The sequence below is a fragment of the Struthio camelus genome, chromosome 17, assembly GCF_040807025.1.
Source record: "Struthio camelus isolate bStrCam1 chromosome 17, bStrCam1.hap1, whole genome shotgun sequence".
Classification (NCBI taxonomy): Eukaryota; Metazoa; Chordata; class Aves; order Struthioniformes; family Struthionidae; genus Struthio; species Struthio camelus.
In genome coordinates, this window is record NC_090958.1 from 16,746,451 (window position 1) to 16,767,450 (window position 21,000).

Consider the following 21,000-nt stretch of genomic DNA (forward strand, 5'->3'; position numbering starts at 1 on the left):
CCTTATGTTTTCTAATGCAAACAGAATAATCCATTCAGCGTTGTTTATTTCACATTGCTGTGCACAAAAACAAGTGCGAGTGTTGATATACTCAGGATAATTGCTTGTAAAGCAGCAACTCTTGGTGGCTTGAGAACTGGCTGGATGGCAGAGCTCAGAGGGTTGTGGTCAGTGGCGCAGAGTCTAGTTGGAGGCCTGTAGCTAGCGGTGTCCCCCAGGGGTCGGTCCTGGGTCCAGTCTTGTTCAATGTATTCATCGATGACCTGGATGAAGGCACAGAGTGCACCCTCAGCAAGTTTGCTGATGATACTAAACTGGGAGGAGTGGCTGACACACCAGAAGGCTGTGCTGCTATTCAGAGGGACCTGGACAGGCTGGAGAGGTGGGCGGAGAGGAACCTCCTGAAGTTCAACAGAGGCAAGTGCAGGGTCCTGCCCCTGGGGAGGAATAACCCCATGCACCAGTACAGGCTGGGGGTTGACCTGCTGGGAAGTAGCTCTGCCGAGAAGGACCTGGGAGTCCTGGTGGACAACAAGTTGACCATGAGCCACCATGTCCCTTGTGCCCTTGTGGCCAAGAAGGCCAATGGTATCCTGGGGTGCATTAGGCAGAGTGTTGCCAGCAGGTGGAGGGAGGTGATCCTCCCCCTCTACTCGGCTCTGGTGAGGCCACATCTGGAGGACTGTGTCCAATTCTGGGCTCCCCAGTACAAGAGAGACATGGCACTACTGGAGAGAGTCCAGTGGAGGGCTATGAAGATGAATAGGGGACTGGAGCATCTCTCCTATGAAGAAAGGCTGAGGGAGCTGGGCCTGTTCAGCCTGGAGAAGAGAAGATTGAGAGGCGATCTCATCAACGTGTACAAGTATCTGAAGGGAGGGTGTCGAGAGGATGGGACCAGACTCTTCTCCATGGTGCCCAGTGACAGGACAAGAGGCAATGGGCAGAAACTGAACCACAGGAAGTTCCATCTGAACCTGAGGAAAACATTCTTTACTGTGAGGGTGACAGAGCACTGGCACAGGTTGCCCAGAGAGGTGGTGGAGTCTCCTTCCCTGGAGATATTCAAAACCCGCCTGGATGTGATCCTGGGCAATACGCTCTAGAGGTCCCTGCTTGAGCAGGGGGGTTGGACTAGATGATCTCCAGAGGTCCCTTCCAACCTCAACCGTTCTGTGATTCTGTGAACTCGGTATTCTTTTAGCTGAGTTATACTAATTAATCCACCATATGGGGATATTGTGGGAGAACATCTTTAGAGACTGATTTTAGCTGGTTTACCTGCCTTTGGGTTTCCACACCCATATTAAGACATTTCCAGCCAGTTTAGAAGAGGTGAAGAGACATAAAATCCAGGGAGTGTGTGAATCCTAAAGAGCTGAAACAACTGATTAATTCATGGGCAGCTTCTTTCTTGAGACAGAATGAAGTTCAAGACAAATGGTTCTGATTCACAGCTGCAGGTAGATTTCACTGCAGCAACTGAAACGATTACCATCCTCATCTCTTAGCCACACCTCAGCAAGCAGCTCTTTCTCAAGAGCAGGAGCAGATGAACAGATGTATATTCGTTCCACGGGTCATAGCATGTTATTTGATTCTGCTGGCTACCAATTTCATTTCACAATATCCTACTGGGGTGTAAGCTGAGGAGTTGAAGGAATGACTGTGCAGCTTTGGGAATGAGGCAGCCTCGAGCCGAGAGATGGGGTGGACAGCTGAGAATGGAACAGCTTCATTGCAGCAGCAAAACCTTCCTGTGATTGTGAGTCAGTCTGGAAGCGGGTGGCTTTCTGAACTATTAGGGCACGGGCAGGACGCTGGTTCCCTGCTTCAAGCCACAGTGCTCCTGTTGCAGTATATTCTGATTATCAGCAAAGTCGTAACTAGGATTAAACTGAGGCTTGCAGTAGGTGGATGAAACTCGATCCAATGCTGGAGAAGTTGCACCTGCTCCCCCAGCACCGAATTCAGTCCAAAGGTTGAGTACCGCTCGCTTGCCCCGGGAGGTGTGTAATGAAATCTTTTGGAAATAAAAATCATTAAACCTCTCAAGATCACTACTTCTCTATAACAAATGCAGCTCTTCCAATTTAATAGTCAGTCTTCAAGAGGCAGCTCGACATCAGCCTACAAAGAGTCGGAATGGCAGTGATGAGTCATGGGCCATGAAGACTATGACATGTTGTCATAAAGAACCAACTTCCCCTTTGTTTTCTCCCCTCTTTTTTTCCAGTGAGTATCTAGCTCACTGCAGCTCGTTACTTTGTATTTAAGCATAGCCATACGCCTTACATTCAGCTAGCCAAGCAAATACCAGGCATGCTTTTCATGTTATTTTTACTTTGTGTCTACCCAAGTATAATAACACAAACAAAACACCTTCCAGAGATCAGATTCTGGGACCACTAATACTCATTAGTCAAAATCATTAGTTTAAGTCAAATTACATTAATTTATAGCGACCTCAACTTGGGACATATTATGTGAAACTCCCAACTGTTTTCCTTTTGGGAAATTTTGCCATTAATGAATGGGGGCAGTTTTGTCTCAGATAGTTTGTTTGGACGGGAAATGTGAAAAAGCACATAGACAGCTTTTTTCCCTCTCCATTATTTAATCTGACACACGTAGAGTCTACAGATGCAGCTTTTCAAGCCAAATACTTTTTTTTAGCTGGGCTAACTTTGACCAGCCTCCAGTTTCGATATCTCAGCATGATTTAGTATTGTGATCATGTCTCCCCTTAGTGGCTAACCCCTGGGATTAACAGCTTGCTGCTTACTCACTAGACAGTTGAGGGAGTTATTTTTAGCACAGGCAACAGAGGCCAGTGATTTGGGTGTGCAAGGCTCTGAGATTCAATCCTTGCCAATTAAGAGTCACATCAGAGTTCACAGAGCCTCACTGTACTGTAATGAAAGCATTTATGAGAGAGGTAGCTGCAATCCCATCTAAACAGGAGGGCTCTGCGGAGAGAGCGTCCACGGAGAGTCTGAGCAGAGCAAGGTTCGTGGGAAAGATGCATGTGGCAGAATACAAAATGTATAGGAGGGGTCAGATGAATCTACAGCGTTCATTAGTGCTACTCCTCCCTGAGCTCAAACCGAGCTTATTTGATGGTGCTGACTGACCAGAATATCCTAGTAAAATGCCACGAGCGAACTTGACCCAGCACGTGTCAAACAGGACAAGCAGGCTGCTGTACTGCTAATGCGAGAGGAGCTGCTGTCTCAGACAGAGCAGCTATGGTAGTACAGACAAGAAGCAGGATGGCAGCGGACGGTCGTGTGAACCTCCTGTGCTTGGCTGCTGAGGAACCTACAGTCCCCTTGCAAAAGTGGAGGCAAGCTTCTATTCTGAATATTTACATAGTGGCGGTGCCACAGACCCTGGCCTGCTGTGCTAGATGCTGTATAAACATGGTGGTAAACAGGTCCCCTAAGCATAAACATGAAGGATGCTCATTTTTAATTTTTCTTTTTCTTTTTTTAACTGCTTTCCTTTCTCTTGCTCTGTGGAACAATGCAGTGATCACAGCAGTTCACAGGAAGCTGCTGAATAGGACATGCCTAGGGAAGCCAGCTGGGTGTGCCATTTAAGATCTTGCAGATATTAGACTTTGAGTCATTTGAAGATAATTACTTTACATTTAGGGCACTTAGTGATTTCCCTCCCCTCTTTCTCAGCGCCTGGGAAAATGGAAGGAGATGATGTGACTGTTTCACAAACACTTCCCACCTTTCCTTTTCCCTCCTCCTAAAATAAGAAGGATAATGTAGTGATCTGAGCACACAATTGAAGTCTTTCATGCTCACCAAATGTTAGGGAGAAAAATGAGCACAGTGGGAGGAAAAGCAGTCAGCACTGAAATGGTACTTTATTCTTTAAATAGCACCTGCTATCTAGAGATCTCAAAGCATCTCACAAGTACTAATGAATACAGCTGTACTCACCATTCTGAGCACCTACTGGGGTGAAACTGCCAGTCTAAAATCTCACTGCAGTCCCACTATATTTCAAGGCATTTCTTTTAGTAAATCTGATGTTTTAGGCCCCAGCCTTGTGACTGGCTGCAGAAGGGTGGATCCAGGAGCCTGCAGCAGGGTTTGTGGATACAGCTGTGGTCTGTGAAGGACTGCAAGTACACGAGAACCCTAGTGATAAGGAAGCTATGGGAAGATACCAGGGCTCTATTGTGTTAGTTGGTGTGAGGGTCCTTGTCTGTATTTTTTTGTCTACCACATGGCTCTATCCAGCTATTATCCTGGCTCTCCTATCTCTTCCTGTGTCCCTGCAAGTGGGGGAACTAAGAGAGGTGTAGGGAAATGCCCAAGATCAGGGAGGTTTCAGAGCTGGGTGTAGGATTCCACCACTCCAGACTTATGTTGTGATAGGATAGTGTGACTCTCTTAAAAGAGCAAGTAGCAGTGTGTGTCACAGTGTAGCTGTCCTCCCGGTGGAATATGAGCCATTCCCATCCCAGTGAAGAATGAAAAGTATCCTGCAATGTACCAGAACCTGTGAGAGAGACTAAGAGAACCAGGCTCCAGAAATAAAGCAGGCAGGCTTATCACAGACACTGAATATGAACACTGCATCACTCCCAGGTGTTTTCAGGGGTTTGACAGGAACACATCCTCTAAACCAACTCACCAGCCATCCCCGATGACTGCTGCTTTTCCCAGCACAGGAGTTACCTGTCCTCTGCTGTACTGTAGTTCTAGGAGATTCCAAGCCCTTTTGCAAGGAGGGATCAGAGCTGTTGTTCTCCCTGTTCACGGTCATACACTTTGTACACCTGCTTGGGAACCCATGGCTGCTGCAGAAGTGCCTGTCCACCAAAGAGTTGCTACAGCCATACAATGCCTGGTCACAGCCTTTCGTCTTCAAGTCATCCCACAGGAGGTTGTGCAAAGTGATTTAATGTGATAGATTAGGACCCTCAAACTGCGTGTCTCTGTACAGCAATTATGATGAGTTAGTATAATAAATTTACCATCTCACCAAGTTAAATCTGGTCTGTTGGCAGGATATCCCAGGAGCTCTTGATTATCTCTGTAATGGCAAAGAATGGAAGAATGCTTCCTGTTTTGTGATTTATGACTTTTGCTAACGAACTGTTGATCAGACTTCAGGTTAATATAATCCCTTATCCGTCTTCAAACAGAATCAATGTTGGATTATTGGCAGTATTCCAAATATCTTCCACAAGCAAAATGCCATTTAGTATTTTTCTCTGAAATATAATGTCATTTAGTATTTTTCTCCAAAGCACAATTATTCTAAATGTGAATTATCGTATAATGGGATGGGGAAAAGGTAGCAAAACATGCAGAGAAAATACGCGACCATAATTTAGACTAAATGTCTGTTCTTGATTCAGGGATGGGGTACCCTTTAGAGGTCCTGGTTCATCACAGAATCACAGAATGAATCACAGAATGGTTTAGGTTGGAAGGGACCTCTGGAGATCATCTAGTCCAACCTCCCTGCTCAAGCAGGGACCTCTAGAGCATATTGCCCAGGATCACATCCAGACGGGTTTTGAATATCTCCAGGGAAGGAGACTCCACTACCTCTCTGGGCAACCTGTGCCAGTGCTCTGTCACCCTCACAGTGAAGAAGTTTTTCCTCAGGTTCAGATGGAACTTCCTGTGGTTCAGTTTCTGCCCGTTGCCTCTTGTCCTGTTGCTGGGCACCATGGAGAAGAGGCTGGCCTCATCCTCTTGACACTCCCCCTTCAGATACTTGTACACATTGATGAGATCGCCTCTCAATCTTCTCTTCTCCAGGCTGAACAGGCCCAGCTCTTGCAGTCTTCCACCCTTCCACCCAACTCAAAGCTGTTAGTTTGGATTCCAACATGCAATCAGTCTAACCCAGCACATCTCAGCTGGTCTGGATTTAGATGCAATTCACCACAGGGAAATGTTCAGATCTTGCCGAGGACCCAGATGGGCCTATATTTCTTACAGTTTTCACAGTGTCTTGGTCAGCTGATTCTACAAGTTATTACACAAATAACCAAACTCCCCGGCACATAATGTGAACGTTGCAGTGGATGTAAAACCACTGAGGTAGCAAGACATAGCAATATTACTTCACTGTTACAAATGCTTCTGAGGACTGTCAAGGTTTTCAAGACCTTCTGTGCAGTGACTTTGCAGGGTGGATTGTATCATCTATGTTCCCTATTATGCCTGTAATATGTCTAATAATCCCTGTAGTAACCTTGTTTTATCCAAAGCATCGGCCAACAGTCTCTTTTTGATTTCCACAGCAGGCAACTCCCAGAGCTTTTACCCAAATGTTTCTCACTGTTATTGTTCTCAGTCTCGGCAGCTCCTGCTTGTCCTCAGTTTGTTTTCTGTGTTTTTTTTAAACCAGGAATGTCAGAAAGAGAGCGGCAAGTCATGAAGAAGCTGAAGGAAGTGGTAGATAAACAGAGGGATGAAATCAGGGCGAAGGACCGGGAACTTGGACTTAAAAACGAGGATGTAGAGGCTGTAAGTGGTTCTTGCTCTTCCTATTTTCTTCTCCTTCTTTCTCACCTGTGCTTCCATATCATTCTTTCAAGTTTTAATTTAATTTAAAATTAGTAAGCAATGCCAGATTAGCAGCCCAGCATCTGAAGTGTTCTGCCTAACTGTGGAGCGTGCAAAATAATTAGGCAGTCTTCGGCGCAGCCACACACCCTCTGTTGCATTTGGAAGGACCAGAGGCACTTGGAGGGTGACTGGAAACCAGTGTGACAAGGGAAGAAGATGGGTGAAGGTCAGGTTGTTTTGTTAGTTTCCCTAAGGGCCTGATACATCCTCGCTTTCATGGAAACAGGGCAGGCAGCTTCCTCTGGCTTTATAAATTTCTCTCTGCTTTGGCAGTGAAAACTTCCTCATCACCCCAATGCTTCACCCCATGCAGAGGTCCCAACTTTGGATGAGAAGGCTACTATATATTATATACATACTTCCTGTAGAGTCTGACAGCAGAGACTCTCCACTCCTGCACGAAGGATGCAATGTGGATTACCTGTTTGCACAAGGAAATGGTAGGAGAGAGGGAGGAAAGGGCCTGAGCCGAGCCCAGTTCACTTACTTTTGCCAGCAGTGAACAGACAGTCACTGAGAGGATGGGTGACCTGGGCGACCACAGTGCAAGAGATAAGGCTGTAGTCTCAGATGAGTCACAGGCTCCACTGTGACCCTGGGAAACAAATGATGTCTTGGTTCTTTCTATGTTAGGAAGAATGATTACCCATATTTTGCTTCCCCTCCTTACAGGCCTCTTCTGGCTGCTAGTGAGAGCCAGACTTAGAGACAGTTCTTGCTCTACCCAAGGGCCTCTGGGGTGCTGTGGCGTTTCAGAGCCAATAGGTGTTGTTCATTCAATGCCTGGCAGGTCACATCTTGCATTATAAGAGCACCTAGAGGCTCAAAGCAAAGGACTTGTAATAATTGGATACTAAGGATCTCAGAGAAGCACAGAATAGTTGGGGTTGGAAGGGACCTCTGGAGATCGTCTGGTCCAACCTCCTGCTCCAGCAGGGTCAGCTTGAGCAGGACCATGTCCAGTCGGGTTTTGAATACCTCCGAGGATGGAGCCTCCACAGCCTCTCTGGGCAGTCTGCTCCAGCGCTCAACCACCTTCACAGTACAAAAGTTTTTTCTTATATTCCTATGGAATTTCCTGTCATTCAATTTGTGCCCATTGCCTCTTGTCCTGTCACTGGGCACCACTGAGAAGAGTCTCTGTCTCAGATTTCTCTGTCCTGTCTAGATACGTCTTGTTTTTATCACTTCCGCTCTGGGTTAAGATTTGATTCAGAAACCCGTAAGCTACTCTGTCCTTGAACATTGCTTTTTTGAAGCATGGTATTTGAAGTGATAGATTTGCTTTTAGCCAGATAATTCCCTGTGCTGGGGGAAAAGCGCCTCATTCTGACAGCAACTAAAGAGATTTTGGTGACTGCAACTGTAGCAGATAATTAGATATTAAAAAAATAATAATTAGGAGGGTGAAGATTTTTTCCAGGTTAAATTTAACAGGAACCTGCTACTTATTCTTTAACATATTGTTTGAGATGTAATCGCTATGGCTGAATGGATACTTAACTACTGCATCAATGTTTTGCAGCTTCAACAGCAACAGAACAGGTTAATGAAAATTAACCACGACCTGCGGCACCGGATCACCGTTGTTGAGGCGCAGGGGAAGGCGTTGATCGAGCAGAAGGTGGAGCTGGAAGCGTACTTGCAAACCAAGGAGCAGGAGATGGGCAGCCTGCGAGCAGAGCTAGGGAAACTGAGAGAAAAACTGCAGGGTGAGGACAGCCAAAATGGGGAAGAAATAAAGGTAAGAGGCACTCTAATTCTCTTTTAAACAGCCTTTCTAAGATCCTTGGGGGCCATACCAAGCATCCCTTCTTCAGATAAAAGTGGTTGATGTACATTAGAGGCAATGGTGGGACTCAAGGACATCATCTTGGGTTCATGCATAAGGTATACATGTAGACAGATGGTGACCCAGGGAACAGAGCCCTCCTTCCTAGAGGAGAGGTATCAGTTGCCCAGAAAGCGGGGTGGGAGGACAGGTCAGCAGTGGGGTGTCTGGGATAGGGAACAGCAGACCATAGTCTACTCTCCCCTGAGACTTGGCTACTCTCCGCATGTCCTGGGGAGCCTAACCTTTGAATCATGCACTAGGCTGCAGAATTCACCAGACAACAGAACAAATAATTTCTTCAAAGGAGAGCGTGCGGTTAAAAATGTCATGAGGCAATCCAAAATCTCTGCAGTAACAGCTGTTAGGTTGTATTTCAGGCAAATAATGTTTTGGTGGTGCTTTGTTAGTGTGTTTGAGATCATTTTGTTTGCACACATCGACCCCTTCCCCCAAAGTAAAGCAAACTGATCTCCTAACAGTCTGGGGTTTCCAAAAGAGAATAGCTGACAAGCAGCTTAAGCCTTGCCGAGCAGGCAAATCTGCAAGCTCTAATGGATCCCAAAGGTGCAATGCACTGTGATGGTTGTGGCATGTGAACTGTAGTAGAGAAGAAAATTGTGTCAGGAGGGGTCCCAGAGAAAATGCAGAACTCTGCAGGCAGGCAGTACCTGAGGGCAGGATGCTGCCATTCAGTGGAACATGCCTGCTTTGGCCTGAAATCCCTGCTTCGTCTCATAAACTTAAAATGCCACCTGTCCTCCTCAGGCCTCCAGACTTACATCAGGAATTAAAAATAAAAGGGCTACCCCTTTTGCTTCTATCTGAAAAACAGAGAGGGCTGCCTGCTGTCTCCCTGGGAAAGCTCTTCCTGGCTGAGCACAGGCAAGCCCAGGTTGTGCCAGTGGTTTGACTAGGAGCAGCATTTCCAAGAACCAGGGGTTGCTCAGGAATCTGTGATGTGAATGAGTCTTTTCACCTGCTCTGCTGTCCTATAGAATATGGTTATCTTTTTTTAAATCATTCCCTTTGGTACAGGAACTTTAAATGGTTTATTTTGGCTGAAAGTAGAGTCTTTAATCCTTTGGAGAAGGCTTAGCTCTTTGTGGAAAGATAACAGTTACAGAAGTTTTGCTGAGCTAACGAGTCTTCATGTGCTTTTCTGCTATCACATCATTGTTCTCTCTGACCACGTTTCCATCCATTGCCTCACTGCAGTTTTTCAGAACTGAGCAGTCGGAATTTCTTAATCCACGAATTGACAGGGAGGCTGGGATCTCAGGCTACAGAAATGAGTGAGAGTACACTTGGCCCTCATGGTGCCAGGACTGAGCTGGTCTATTGCTACCAAATTAACATATAAATATTTGTAGGCCTGCTTTAGAGGAAGCAACCTGAGCCCTATTCTTGCTTTCGCTTCCTATTAGAATTTGTGCAGTGAAGTGTTCCTAGCACAAATGTTAACAAAAAGCAAATGTTGATGCTTGCATACTCAAGTACTTGCAAGAACAGGCAAAGAGACAATTTGCAAATTGGCTTGGTGCTGAGATCAGAGTAGTAGGAATGGAAACTCAAGGGGAGCTTCCTGAGAAAAAGGGATAGCTTCTGCTCTGTTGCATCCCTTAATTCTCCTTAGGGTTCCTGCTGTTATTTTCCTTTGTGCGTACAACACTGTACTTCTGTCTTATTCAAGCAAATGTGCTGTATTTCCCCTCCTCATGCTGCTCTTAGAATAGCACAAATAGAATGAGGGGTATCATGATATGAAAGAACTCCGGGGAGCACTATCGTATAGAGCTATTTGGGTGTGCTAGGAAGAGCACCAGTACCAAGCCATTTAAGAAGCAAGGCAGTAGTGCAAATGCCTGATAAACAGAAGCAGAGAGTGAAACACCTAATTTGTTTGTAGGAGGCAGGAATATATATCAGAAAGCAGAAGCAAAGGCTGACGGGGTACCCTGGTCCCCCAAGGAATGTGACAGCCAGTGTTAACATGTCCCTGTTGAATCGGGCCCGCACTGTATTAACAATGAAAGGGATGACTTCATTGCTGCTAATGCAGCCAGGAGACCCAGCTTTGTAAATGGGGCTCTGGAGCCTAGGCCTGGAGCCAGCAAGAGTGAAAGTGTCTTCAGTGTCTGGAGAGAAAGGATGCTTTCTTTCCCCTCTCTAACTCATCGGTTTCATGGCAATGGCACCTCTTCTAATTAGAGTTGTTGCCCATTCTCTTTGCCAGGATGACGGTTAAGCAGGAATGCAGTGGCAAGCAGAAAGCTAGAAGAGCTGCATGCTCTGGAATGAACACTGCTTGTTGGCTTCGGTCGAGTGCATTTGCACTGGCTACAGGCTCCTCAGTCTTTGCTGACTTGGGCAAAATCTGGCAAAAAGTGGCTTCCTTGGGGAAAGGTGGGGGGTGGAGATAAAACCAAAAGAAGAGGCGTCAGCTCAGACCCTAACCCAGTGGGGTGGAGAGGAGGAAAGGTGTTGAGGTAAATTCCTTTGAACGTTTCGTCAGGGTGCATCTATCTTTATTTATTGTAAACTGTATAAAGAAATGCATTTGGAGTAATGGGATGAATCAGACAGAAATGGACAAGTGAACATTGCTCTGCTGTTTTGTCTTTATAAGAAAAGGACTACAGTCCCTGCTGTAGTAGTCGGTGTTGTACCAGCCTCAGCTCAGCAAAGTTTAACCTGAAACTACAATAGATCAATAGAGATCAAAACTGTTTCACAGACGTGAGCTTGGGAGAGGGTAGGATCAAGCCTGCAAAAAATGGACTCTACGAGTCTCTGTACTTAGCTCCTCACGTTTAGATGATGGAGTTCCATTGTCAATCTCTTTTGTAGAAGCTGAGCAGGGTATCTCATCCAGCGCCTCAGGGATGCAAAGCTAGAAACTGCTACTTTAAAATGCTGCACTTCTGTAAGGTCTCAGAGCAAGTCAGAATTATTGTATTTCATCTCCTTATCTCCCATGAAGAATATCTGCCTTTAGCAGAACACACCCGCTCTTGGCCTCTCCCTTTGCCTAATCCTTCTCACTTAGCAGTGAAGAGGAGACAAGGGCCAGAACTCCTGGCTCGTTGTTTTCTGTTACCACTAGCAAAAAATCACTTCAGGCCAATCAAATGAAGTCTTCTTATGTATGTAGTTTTGAGACTTGAGGTTTTGAGGCTTGCTTTTCCTAGTTCAGAGAAAATCATGACGCACCTAAAACTGCATGGTGGTTTTTGGACTGTTTATTCCAAAACCTCTTCCCAGCTCTTAGGCTAAATTCTAGTCCTCCCTGAGGCCTAGTCCTCCCTCCTCCTCTCTAGTCCTCACTGAGCTCCTGTGTTTCCTTTTCTGTGCCACTTGTCTCTGAATCTCTACAAATCTCTGTGCTATTGGAAGGACTATTTTGTTTATTTGTTTAATGTTGACAACAGGAGTTAAACCTTTAAGTCACTAAGGTATAGAAATCTTTTTATTAATGTAGAAACGGGTAGAGAGCTGTTTCTCATAAGCTGTTCCTAGGATAGGATATCTACATCCGCCTGTGCATTTCCCACTTGGAGTACCAAGAGTTTTACATGTTTAGGTGGTTGACAGTTAGCTAGAAAAGGCATACTTAAGGGTCTTTAAGGCAGTGGAATTATCTCCAGCTTGTATCTCGGCAATGTGCTACAGCAGCACAGGAGCTCCGGGACTCTCACCTCTGCCTCTCACCAGGAGGGTAAGGGGGTGGCTTGGCTGCCAGCATCTCTGATTTCATGTGCTGGCCTCCAGTCAGCCTTTGCAGAAAGCATCACATTTCAAATGTACTTTGCTGGAACAGGATGCCCTGTGTTTATTTTTATAGTTAGAAATCTTGCAGACCTCCTCAGGCTTGTAGCTGGTTTGCAGCACCTTGATTCTGAGCGCCCTTCCCAGAGACTTGTGATTTCTCATTAGCCGGTCCTCAGCTCTGTGCAGTCACATGATGTCACCGAGTGGAACAAGGCTGGAGAACCTGCATGATGCCCCTCTTCTGTGGGCCGTGCTCACGCAAGCCATATTTCCATGAGCAGTTTAGCCCAAATAGTTCTGCACAAGCACTAGGGTCTACCTGGGCGACAGGAAGCAGCCGCACAGGCCTGGGAATCCAACCATGTCCGTAGAGTGCAAGTTGTGGCTTGCTGGGAGCCACAGAAACTGGAGGTGAAAGCAAAAATTTCTCCAAACTTTCAATTAATTCTTTTCAGAGGAAAAGGAGAGATGAGGGTACACATGTATAAATGCATCATCTAGCGCTCATCTGCAATTTCCTCTACTTTGTAGCTAGATCCCTGGTACTGACATCAATGTGCATTTTTAAATACAAGCAATAAAGAGATATGACCTTAAATAGCCACTTAATATAGTTATGTCCAAAGGAGCTTTCTCTTTCTGGGAGAAATTGTCAGGGTCTTTGCCATGCAATTTGTTCATTGCTTATGTAAAAAGCTAATGTTTGATTCACCCCATTTGTTAAAAGTATACCTTCCTTAAACTGACTTATAAAAATCAGACTATACATTTTTAACTGACTTTCTGTCAGTCTGACTTCCACAGGAATTTCTCCACAAGAAAACTCGTCACCTGTAAGGCAGCTCAGGTTAGACCCTGCATTCAGGCTGCTAGAAACAATTGGTGTTTTGTTTGTTTTGTAAACCCCACCCCTACCCCCCAAATATCACTCTATGGAATATTCCTGTGAGCACAGGGCATTGGTTGCAGGTCCCAACACTGAGTTGTTCTTGCTGAGGATCTTAAACATGAAAAGCAAATTCCACCTAAATGTTTCTCCTCTTAAAATTGCTTTTTTTCTCTTAAGAGAGGATTTATTAGTACTGAAGAGGTCGGGGACTAAACTGATAAAGACTTTAAATGCCTCAGACATGCATTCACGTGATGAATTTAAAGCCAGTGTTTCACTTCCTAGACAGAACCAAACAACGATGACTGCCTCTCAGAGTCAGAAAAGATGGCAGTGGACTTAAAAGATCCAAATCGTCCAAGATTCACCTTGCAGGAGCTCCGGGATGTCCTTCATGAGCGGAATGAATTGAAATCTAAAGTGTTTTTACTTCAAGAGGAGCTTTTATATTACAAAAGGTAGGTTAGATCTCCTAGGTGCACCTGTCCTGTTGCATGTGATTCACATAGGAGCTGTACAGCAGGTCTTAGAAACAATACATGTGTTCTTAAATAGTCTCTGACCAGCTTATATTTCTGCAAAGGCTTAAAGCACAGTTTGTAAGCATAAGGGCTTCAGTTTGTGTCTAGTTCCTCAAAAACCCGGGAAGATGGTATCCTTGCCTAACTCCCAGATTCCCACTGAATCTTAGAAAGATTACAAACATGTAATATACTTGGACTTCAAAAATAAGGATTAAAGTGGGTCAAAAATTGAAATTCTAGTAATTGTATTCATTGCATTCTTCTTCATCCATTTCTCTCCTTGTCACAATGGGAGGAAAATACTAACAGGAGACTAAAGTGGATAGAAAATTTTCCCTTTGGTTTCAGTGAGCTTGGAGCAGATCTTTTGCCTCTTTTCATCTACAGTACTACCTCAGACTGGATTTTAGAATTTAAAGTGTTTCCATGGCCTAGGAGGACAATGTTAACTATCCTTTCTTTCTTTCTTTCAAGTGAGGAAACAGAAGAAGAAACTAGATCCCCTCAACCTACACCCATAATTCAATCAAAAACCTCAACTCAGCCAGAGTCTGGAATCAAACGACTGTAAGTAGCATATTCTCCAAGTGTACTGGATATAGTCTGCAAATGCTAAACATCTCTTATGAGTAGGACATTTTTTAAAGAACTTAAAAGTTAAGATAACCACATCCCTTACATATATAGGAGAGATATCAAATGTCTGCAAGTGTTTTTTAAGAAAGGAGCATGTGATAGGTTTTATGCAACAGCAGTTGACTTTGGCCATAACTTTGGCCCAGTTCTGGGCCGTCTTTCAATCTGGGGTTATTTCCTGTGATACCTTCCACTCCCTGCATGGAGCAGGGAGAAAAACAGTAGTCCACGTGCTTTTGCTTATGGACCAGATTGATGTGCCTAAGAAGCCCACTCTAATTCTAATGCTTCCTTCTTAGGTATGATATTCAGGTATGATATTCAGGCTAATTAAAAGAGCACATGTTGCCATGGTTCATTATAGCTGTTACGAGCTGATGAGCTCTTCAACACAGACACCTGATCTTCCTAGAGAATGCTATTGTCCAGGCCATACAGTCACACTTCAAAGGAAGGTGCTAACAATTGCGGTTTTATGCAGAGCACTGCTCTGCCTGTCCTAGATGCCCAAAACTGAAGTCAGTAAAGGACTTTAGGAACAGATGTTCCTGTTACTGCAGAAGCCCCAGGTCCTTCCTGCACAGGCCATAAGGTGGTAGAATGGAGCAGCAGTAGAATGTCACCACCCCTGCCAGGCCTAGGTCACGCTTGGAGGGCTTGCAAAGTGTGTTCTTCGCAAGTAAAGCAAACTGCAGATATGTAGCAGTTGGGTGTGGAGAACAAGGTTTCCCTAATACCTCGCTGTGCCTGTATCCTTGCTGACCAGTTCACTGAGCCTTTAGACCCTGGCCTTGCAGTGTGTATGCACGGTGCAACAACCTTTTGTTTGCTGAACAGCTGCCATGCTGGAGTGGATGCCAGCTTTCTTGGCTATAAAGAACCCCCCCCCCCCCTCCTCTGGTGAGGTATTCAGTGGCGCTGGGCAAACCCTAAGCTTATTGTCAGTGGTGTGCATTTACTAGTATAGGAGTTGGTTATAAAATCACAGTGTTAGCCAATCCGTTTGTCTGTTGAAACTCCTCCTTTCTATGTTTATTTATTCCAATTAAGTATCTTAACTTTATAGCCAGCCTTTGGATTTTTGTGATACTGAAAGCTTAACTTCTTAACTGAATGAATGATTTATGGCACAGTTACTTGTTTTTGCCTAAAAAGCCCTCCCATCCTTTCCCCGTGTCCATAACCTTCAGACCTTGTTTTTAATAGCAGTGGCCCTGTGAGTAAGTTCCACGGCAAGATCAGGGTTGATTCAAAAGTCCATAAAGTCAAGAGGACACTTTTGATTATATTCAGTAGACTTCATCTTTTGTCTGTGCTGCCTTCTCTTCCGAGAGATCCCTTCCTCTCAAGTGACTAGAAAATACTCTCTAAGTTTGGCTTTAAACTTTCATTCTGTAACTGTAGTATTAATAATACTTTGACTCACAAGGTCTCCACTGTAAAGCTTCTCTTCCCTTTTCTTCTAAATTTATTTTAGTGCTTTTTAAAGCTTATCCCTCTGTGTGGGGAATGGCTGGTTTCAGCTTACACATTTTGTGGTGATTGCAGTTTCCATGCTCAATTTATGAAGCGAAGGCAGCACAAAAAATGTAAATAGATGTTGTAAGAAACAGCACATGCTGGCTGACTAGGTGTTATTAGGTTCGACTCTGTCTTCTGCATATATACCTAAGCAATGCAGGGAGCCATGGCAGGAGGCACATAAGTGTTTTGGATCAGTTATCGCAGTGCTTTCTTCCTCTTAGTTAATTTGTCAGCGAAAACTTGCTAAGCCTCTGACCATTCAATCAGTGCACATTTTCAGACACCCATCTAATCTTTCTGTTTCTCAGATTCTCTGTTAAATGTATATAACTGAAAACTCACGCAGTAAAAAGTAAAGCCATGTTACTTTGACCCCTTTCAGAAAAGGCAATAGGATTTAAAGGCACTTTGGGTTATCTTTCCAAGCTGTGCATCACCTCTGGCCTCTTCTTGCTGGCATGTGGAAGCACTTACTGAACCTGCTGTTAAGAGGAGATGACTTTCTGTAGCTGCCATGCTCTGTCCCCAGGTTTCTTTCTGCTCTCTTTTCCTTTAGCCATCACATTAAATAAGGGAAGATAAAGACTTCTGCATTTTAAGTAACCTGAGGAACAATAATGGTTTTTAGGTTTGTCTTATTCTTGCAGCCTGTCTGGATGGGATTTGTCTGGTTTGGGTTTATTTGCTTTTCCCCCTCCTCTCTGTCTGTATCATGGACAATGTGATTGTAGATGGGTTACTCCTACAACCCCGGCAGTTCCCACAGCGGCTAAGAAGGGGTTGGTGGCAGGGACAGCGATATCACATCTAAAAAGACAGGAAATTTCACTCCTGGGGAAAAGAGCAAAGAACACAAGTGCAGCATCAGTTGTGTCCTGTTATAACCCCTCTCCCACCCCCTGCCACCTGCATTCCCTGCCTGCAAGGAGCTGCCTCCAGAGCTCCCTTCCATATCTAATGGTGTCAGGAAAACTTGTAATGCTGGTATCTGCATGCAGAGTGCTTTTATGAATGGAAGTAGGGTTGCCTCTCCCCCTGTTTCAGCCTTTTCCTCCTGACTAAGCAAAAAGCTGAATAGACTGCCCTCTCGAGAAGTTTTATGCTTGCCTGTATCATGTGCCCTTTTTTTCCTTGACCATGCAGTATTTCAGGGAATGAGATATAGCCTGTGCCATCTAAGATGTGCTCAGGTGATTCTGTGTTGCATCCAAATAAAGAAAGGAAAACAAGTTTCAGGAATCAACATTTTTCCTCTCCCAGGATTTGCAGATTTGGGGCTGGGGCAAATTCTAACTGGATTCTGATCTCATACTGATTTATTTCTACGTTTGTCTCTACCACATCACATGTCAGATTTTTGATGAAATTATATAACCAGGAGGCTTTACTGAGGAGGGAAAGTACCAGGATTAAAAATGCTCCTTCTGTTTTGAGCAGAAAACGCCCTTTTGTTTTCTCTTTAAGGATACATAGTTGTTTGTCACTGATGTAATGCCTGAAACAGCCATAGGTTTTCTTCCTATTCTTGCAGTCCACAAAAGCTGATGTGTCTGCCTGATTTCTGCAGTTAACTGTGTGCCACGATGCGTAAAAACAGAAGTTCTCGCTACTGCTAATGACACAACAGTATTTGCTTGTGTGGTTTTCTTTGAATCTAAGAGCAGCAGTTAGAGCAGCAATGTTGGGGAGAGCTGCATTTGCTCACAAGTGAAATGTCTGTTTTGATTGCAACTTAATCTTTAACTGACATTAGTCCACAGTTCAAAAATATATTTGGCACAAGGGAGAACCTCTGAGGAGAATCCTTAGAAAAACAGAGGGTGTTCCAGGTATGGATGAAGGTGCGTCGGCAGGCTTGTGTGGGGCTGGCTGTGCATAGAGGACCCAGCCCGCGTGCTCTCTCAACCTCTAAGTTGCATGAATTGTACAACACGCAGTAAAAGTGCTGAACTCTTATGAAGAAACAGCCTTGCTGCTAGCCAGCTAGAAAGAGTGTTTCTGCTGTAGTGTAGTTGCAAGGTTTCAAACAAGTATTTAGCTGCCTGCAGTTGGCATCTTTCTGCATGTGAAGAAATGCAGGTTCGTTTGGAAGAGATACACAGGCCCTTTAACAAAGTAGCTTGCAGAGTGGGTCATTTTGAGATTTCAACTGTGTTACGGGTTTTTAATTTGAAATTATAAATTGTGACACTTGCAAAATCTTTAACTGTAATGCTGGTCATGTCTAACCCTATTTTCTGTGCAAATATCCAGCAGCTACTGCAGAGCCCTGTTTCATATTTCTTAACATGCACCTTCATCCTTCATTTCATTATGTATGTGCCTGTTTGTTTCTTGGGAAGAAAAATGTGCACTCTGCTCTGCATTGCTAGAGGTGGTGAAATTGATGAAATTGAACCCAGATTGCAGGCTGCCTCACAATAGAAAAGTGGTATCTTTTAGAAATTCTAAAATAATGTAAACTGTTTCAATGAGTGTTTTTTTGCTAAATAAGAATTTTTCACTGAGGAGCTGTCTTGGGTGATGCAGATCCACCTCGCTCTGTAACATGTCCTGTGTGATAATTCAAAGTAACCCCATGTATCTTGTTTGCCTCTTTTCTTTTAATGGAATGCTTTTTCTTTCCCTTGCTCCAGTCTTATCTCTTCTGTGTCTGTACTTTCCTGACCAGGATCTTTACAGCCATAATGCCCATGGTAGCAGCTGGATTGATTCCAGACGATCCCACATTGCAGCCAATAAGAAGACTTGTGTCCCTTGTAGGAGTTTTTTTTTAATGTTTGGTACCGTGGTTTCCTTCTGCATGACCCCGTGTTAACATGCGCTGCTGGTTGCATTCTCATCGGCTACTTGTGGGGTCCCACAAGTGCAAAGTGCCAATCAGAATGACCAGTCAGTACGCAACTCATTGTAGTCCTCCATGCTCATCCTCAAGTGTTGACATTTTCTCGCCTTTCGTCTTAATGTTACCATGCTAAATTAATCATTACTCCTTAGAAAATTGTTTCAGTATGCAATTTTAACCAGCATCTGTTAATTTTGCTTACTAAGCCTGCCTATTTACAATTCACACCAGTGCTTTTTAAAAAAAACCATGTCAGTCTACTGACTTGTTACAAATCAGTTAGATTTACAGAATGTAATGGCTGATACATGCATTAATTCCCAGTGTTTATTATAGGCTGATGCTTCCATGTCTTACAATCTATGCACTGTAGATTTTGTCTCTAATTATGTGTTTTGGAATAGAGTATACACTCTCAATAATAAATTCTATCACCCTATTCTTGGTTACCCCTGGACATTGTAACTGTTAATGCAGGCTGTCTTTGCATTAGAACTCTGACTTCAGTCACCACTATATCTGCAGCACCAAAGCAGTGTTTGAATTTCCCTTCCTCTCCACACAGACATAATTTTTCAAACATTGTCCATAAAACTTTTCTAGGCCTAATAACAATTGTTATTGTTGCTGAAAGACTAAAAAAGCCAAACCCTTCTGCTTGGTGCAGAAATTTTACAGAAACATTTTTCTATTACTTAAAACGTGAAAAATGACTGAACTTTGATGTTTAAAACTTACTGCATAAATACAGTAGTCTTCTGTCTGGACTTCACGATATTAAGCCTGACCATGCAGGAGCAAACATCCCCAGCAGAAAGCCTCAGTGACTAGATGCTTCTCTTTTAAGTTGGAATTGGATCTGGCCCTGAAAAGAGATAGCATATGTGTGTGAATTTATAAGCTCCAGTGATGAAGGTGGTAGAAAACTACCAGACTAATTAAGTGCAAAAGACTTATTTCACTATTAAGGCTGCACACTTCAAGCCAGGAAATGCAAAAGTTCAGGTCCTGCTAGCAATGTTAGCTCTCTTGCATTGCACTTGTGTAGCTTTTTATATCACTTTCTCGTCAAGAACAGCTTATCATTAATAATCATCATGCTTACCTGCACGTATGATTGATAGGATGTTTTTTCAGGAAAGCTGCCTTAAACTTCATCTGACATTCACATACAGCCTATGTGACTAGAGACATCGAAGGCCAAACTCCCTGGTCTGCACAAGGCAGCTTGGACGGTTGGGATCATGGTACTGAGGGGAGACCTAAGGGAGTGTGGGTGGAGGAAGATTGCTGAGGAAGGTGAGGAGTGGACTTAGGGCCACATTTATGCCATGACAAATATTCTAGCTCCTATTGAAGTTGAATTCATGTATGGATAGTCTCTCACTGTAGAAGCACTTAGCAATTCCAGCCTTAGATCAGGACTGCGTTATGCTCAGTACTGTGCAAGCAAAACAATGTCTACCTCCTGAAATGCACCATTAAAACCAAAAGGGTATGCAAGCCAGTTCAAACCCTTGGTAGCTGGAACCAAAACTTTTGCATTTCTCAGCAGACTTAAACACTGCACTAACACCTCTGGTACGGAACTCGTTACAAACATCGAAAAGATGAATTTGCTTAATTAGGTAACTTCATGGTACACAAAAATTATACTAAGGATTTCTTCCAGTTGTATTTTTTAGCTGTGTTGTCAGCTGGCAATTTGTTGTTGTATTAAACGGCTGTTGGTTCATGTACGTCATTATCTTAGCGCACCCAAGCTGCGTGACAGGAAATGACGTGCACATTTGTGTGCATTTGTTTAGAGCCTCCATCCTGCAAACTCTTTTGCAATTTTGTGCATTTATTCATTTATTTATGCAGGAATAGAGCCTATGTATCAAAATTTGTACACTTGGAAAAAATTTTGAAGACTCATTTTCTTATCTTATGCATTTCCCTGCTGGCACCCTTAAGAATATTCTCTCTTTCTGCTGTAGGGTAAATTATACAGATTTAATGCTAAAGATACCACTTTACTTATGCCAAGAAACTAACTCATATTTTGTTGCTTCTTTATCTTGGGGTTGGAGGGTGGGGGAATATGCAGCATCTAAAATGATGTCTGCACCTTGTAGAGTCAACAGCACTTAGAGCTTATTTGAAGCTTCCATAGCAGAACTGCTTGAGATTGCAATGACTTCATCTCTAATAACATTTTGACATGCACTCCCATCAGGCTTCACTGCCTTGATTTTTGCAGATGCAAATGGATTTTTTTGCTCTGTGTTTTGTTGTGCCGTGTATCACGTCGGGTGTTTGAAGTGTTTTCAAGCCAGTAAACAGTCTTCTTTTTTTCCCCTCCCCTCCCTTACTCCTCTTCCCTT

The 21,000-nt window shown here is 43.9% G+C and overlaps 1 protein-coding gene and 1 long non-coding RNA gene across 4 annotated transcripts in view; one reads left to right on the forward strand and one right to left on the reverse strand.

Moving 5' to 3' along the window:
- Nucleotides 1-21,000, forward strand: part of RILPL1 (Rab interacting lysosomal protein like 1) — a 28,907-nt gene that overhangs the window by 4,419 nt on the left and 3,488 nt on the right. The window contains exons 3-7 of one of the 3 annotated variants that reach the window (XM_009666625.2): nucleotides 6,391-6,509; nucleotides 8,137-8,355; nucleotides 13,388-13,560; nucleotides 14,101-14,193; nucleotides 18,458-18,545. In XM_009666625.2, the coding sequence (XP_009664920.2) occupies nucleotides 6,391-6,509; nucleotides 8,137-8,355; nucleotides 13,388-13,560; nucleotides 14,101-14,193; nucleotides 18,458-18,545 (692 nt within the window). Of the gene's footprint in view, nucleotides 1-6,390; nucleotides 6,510-8,136; nucleotides 8,356-13,387; nucleotides 13,561-14,100; nucleotides 14,194-17,317; nucleotides 18,546-21,000 lie in introns of those variants that run through there. The other 2 variants (XM_009666626.2, XM_068910932.1) reach the window with 2 other exon arrangements.
- LOC104138818 (uncharacterized) lies at nucleotides 984-21,000 on the reverse strand. The gene is made up of 3 exons (XR_011135027.1): nucleotides 20,745-21,000; nucleotides 19,370-19,496; nucleotides 984-5,058 (listed from the first exon to the last, which is right to left on the reverse strand). It is a non-coding gene; the product is annotated as an uncharacterized lncRNA (long non-coding RNA).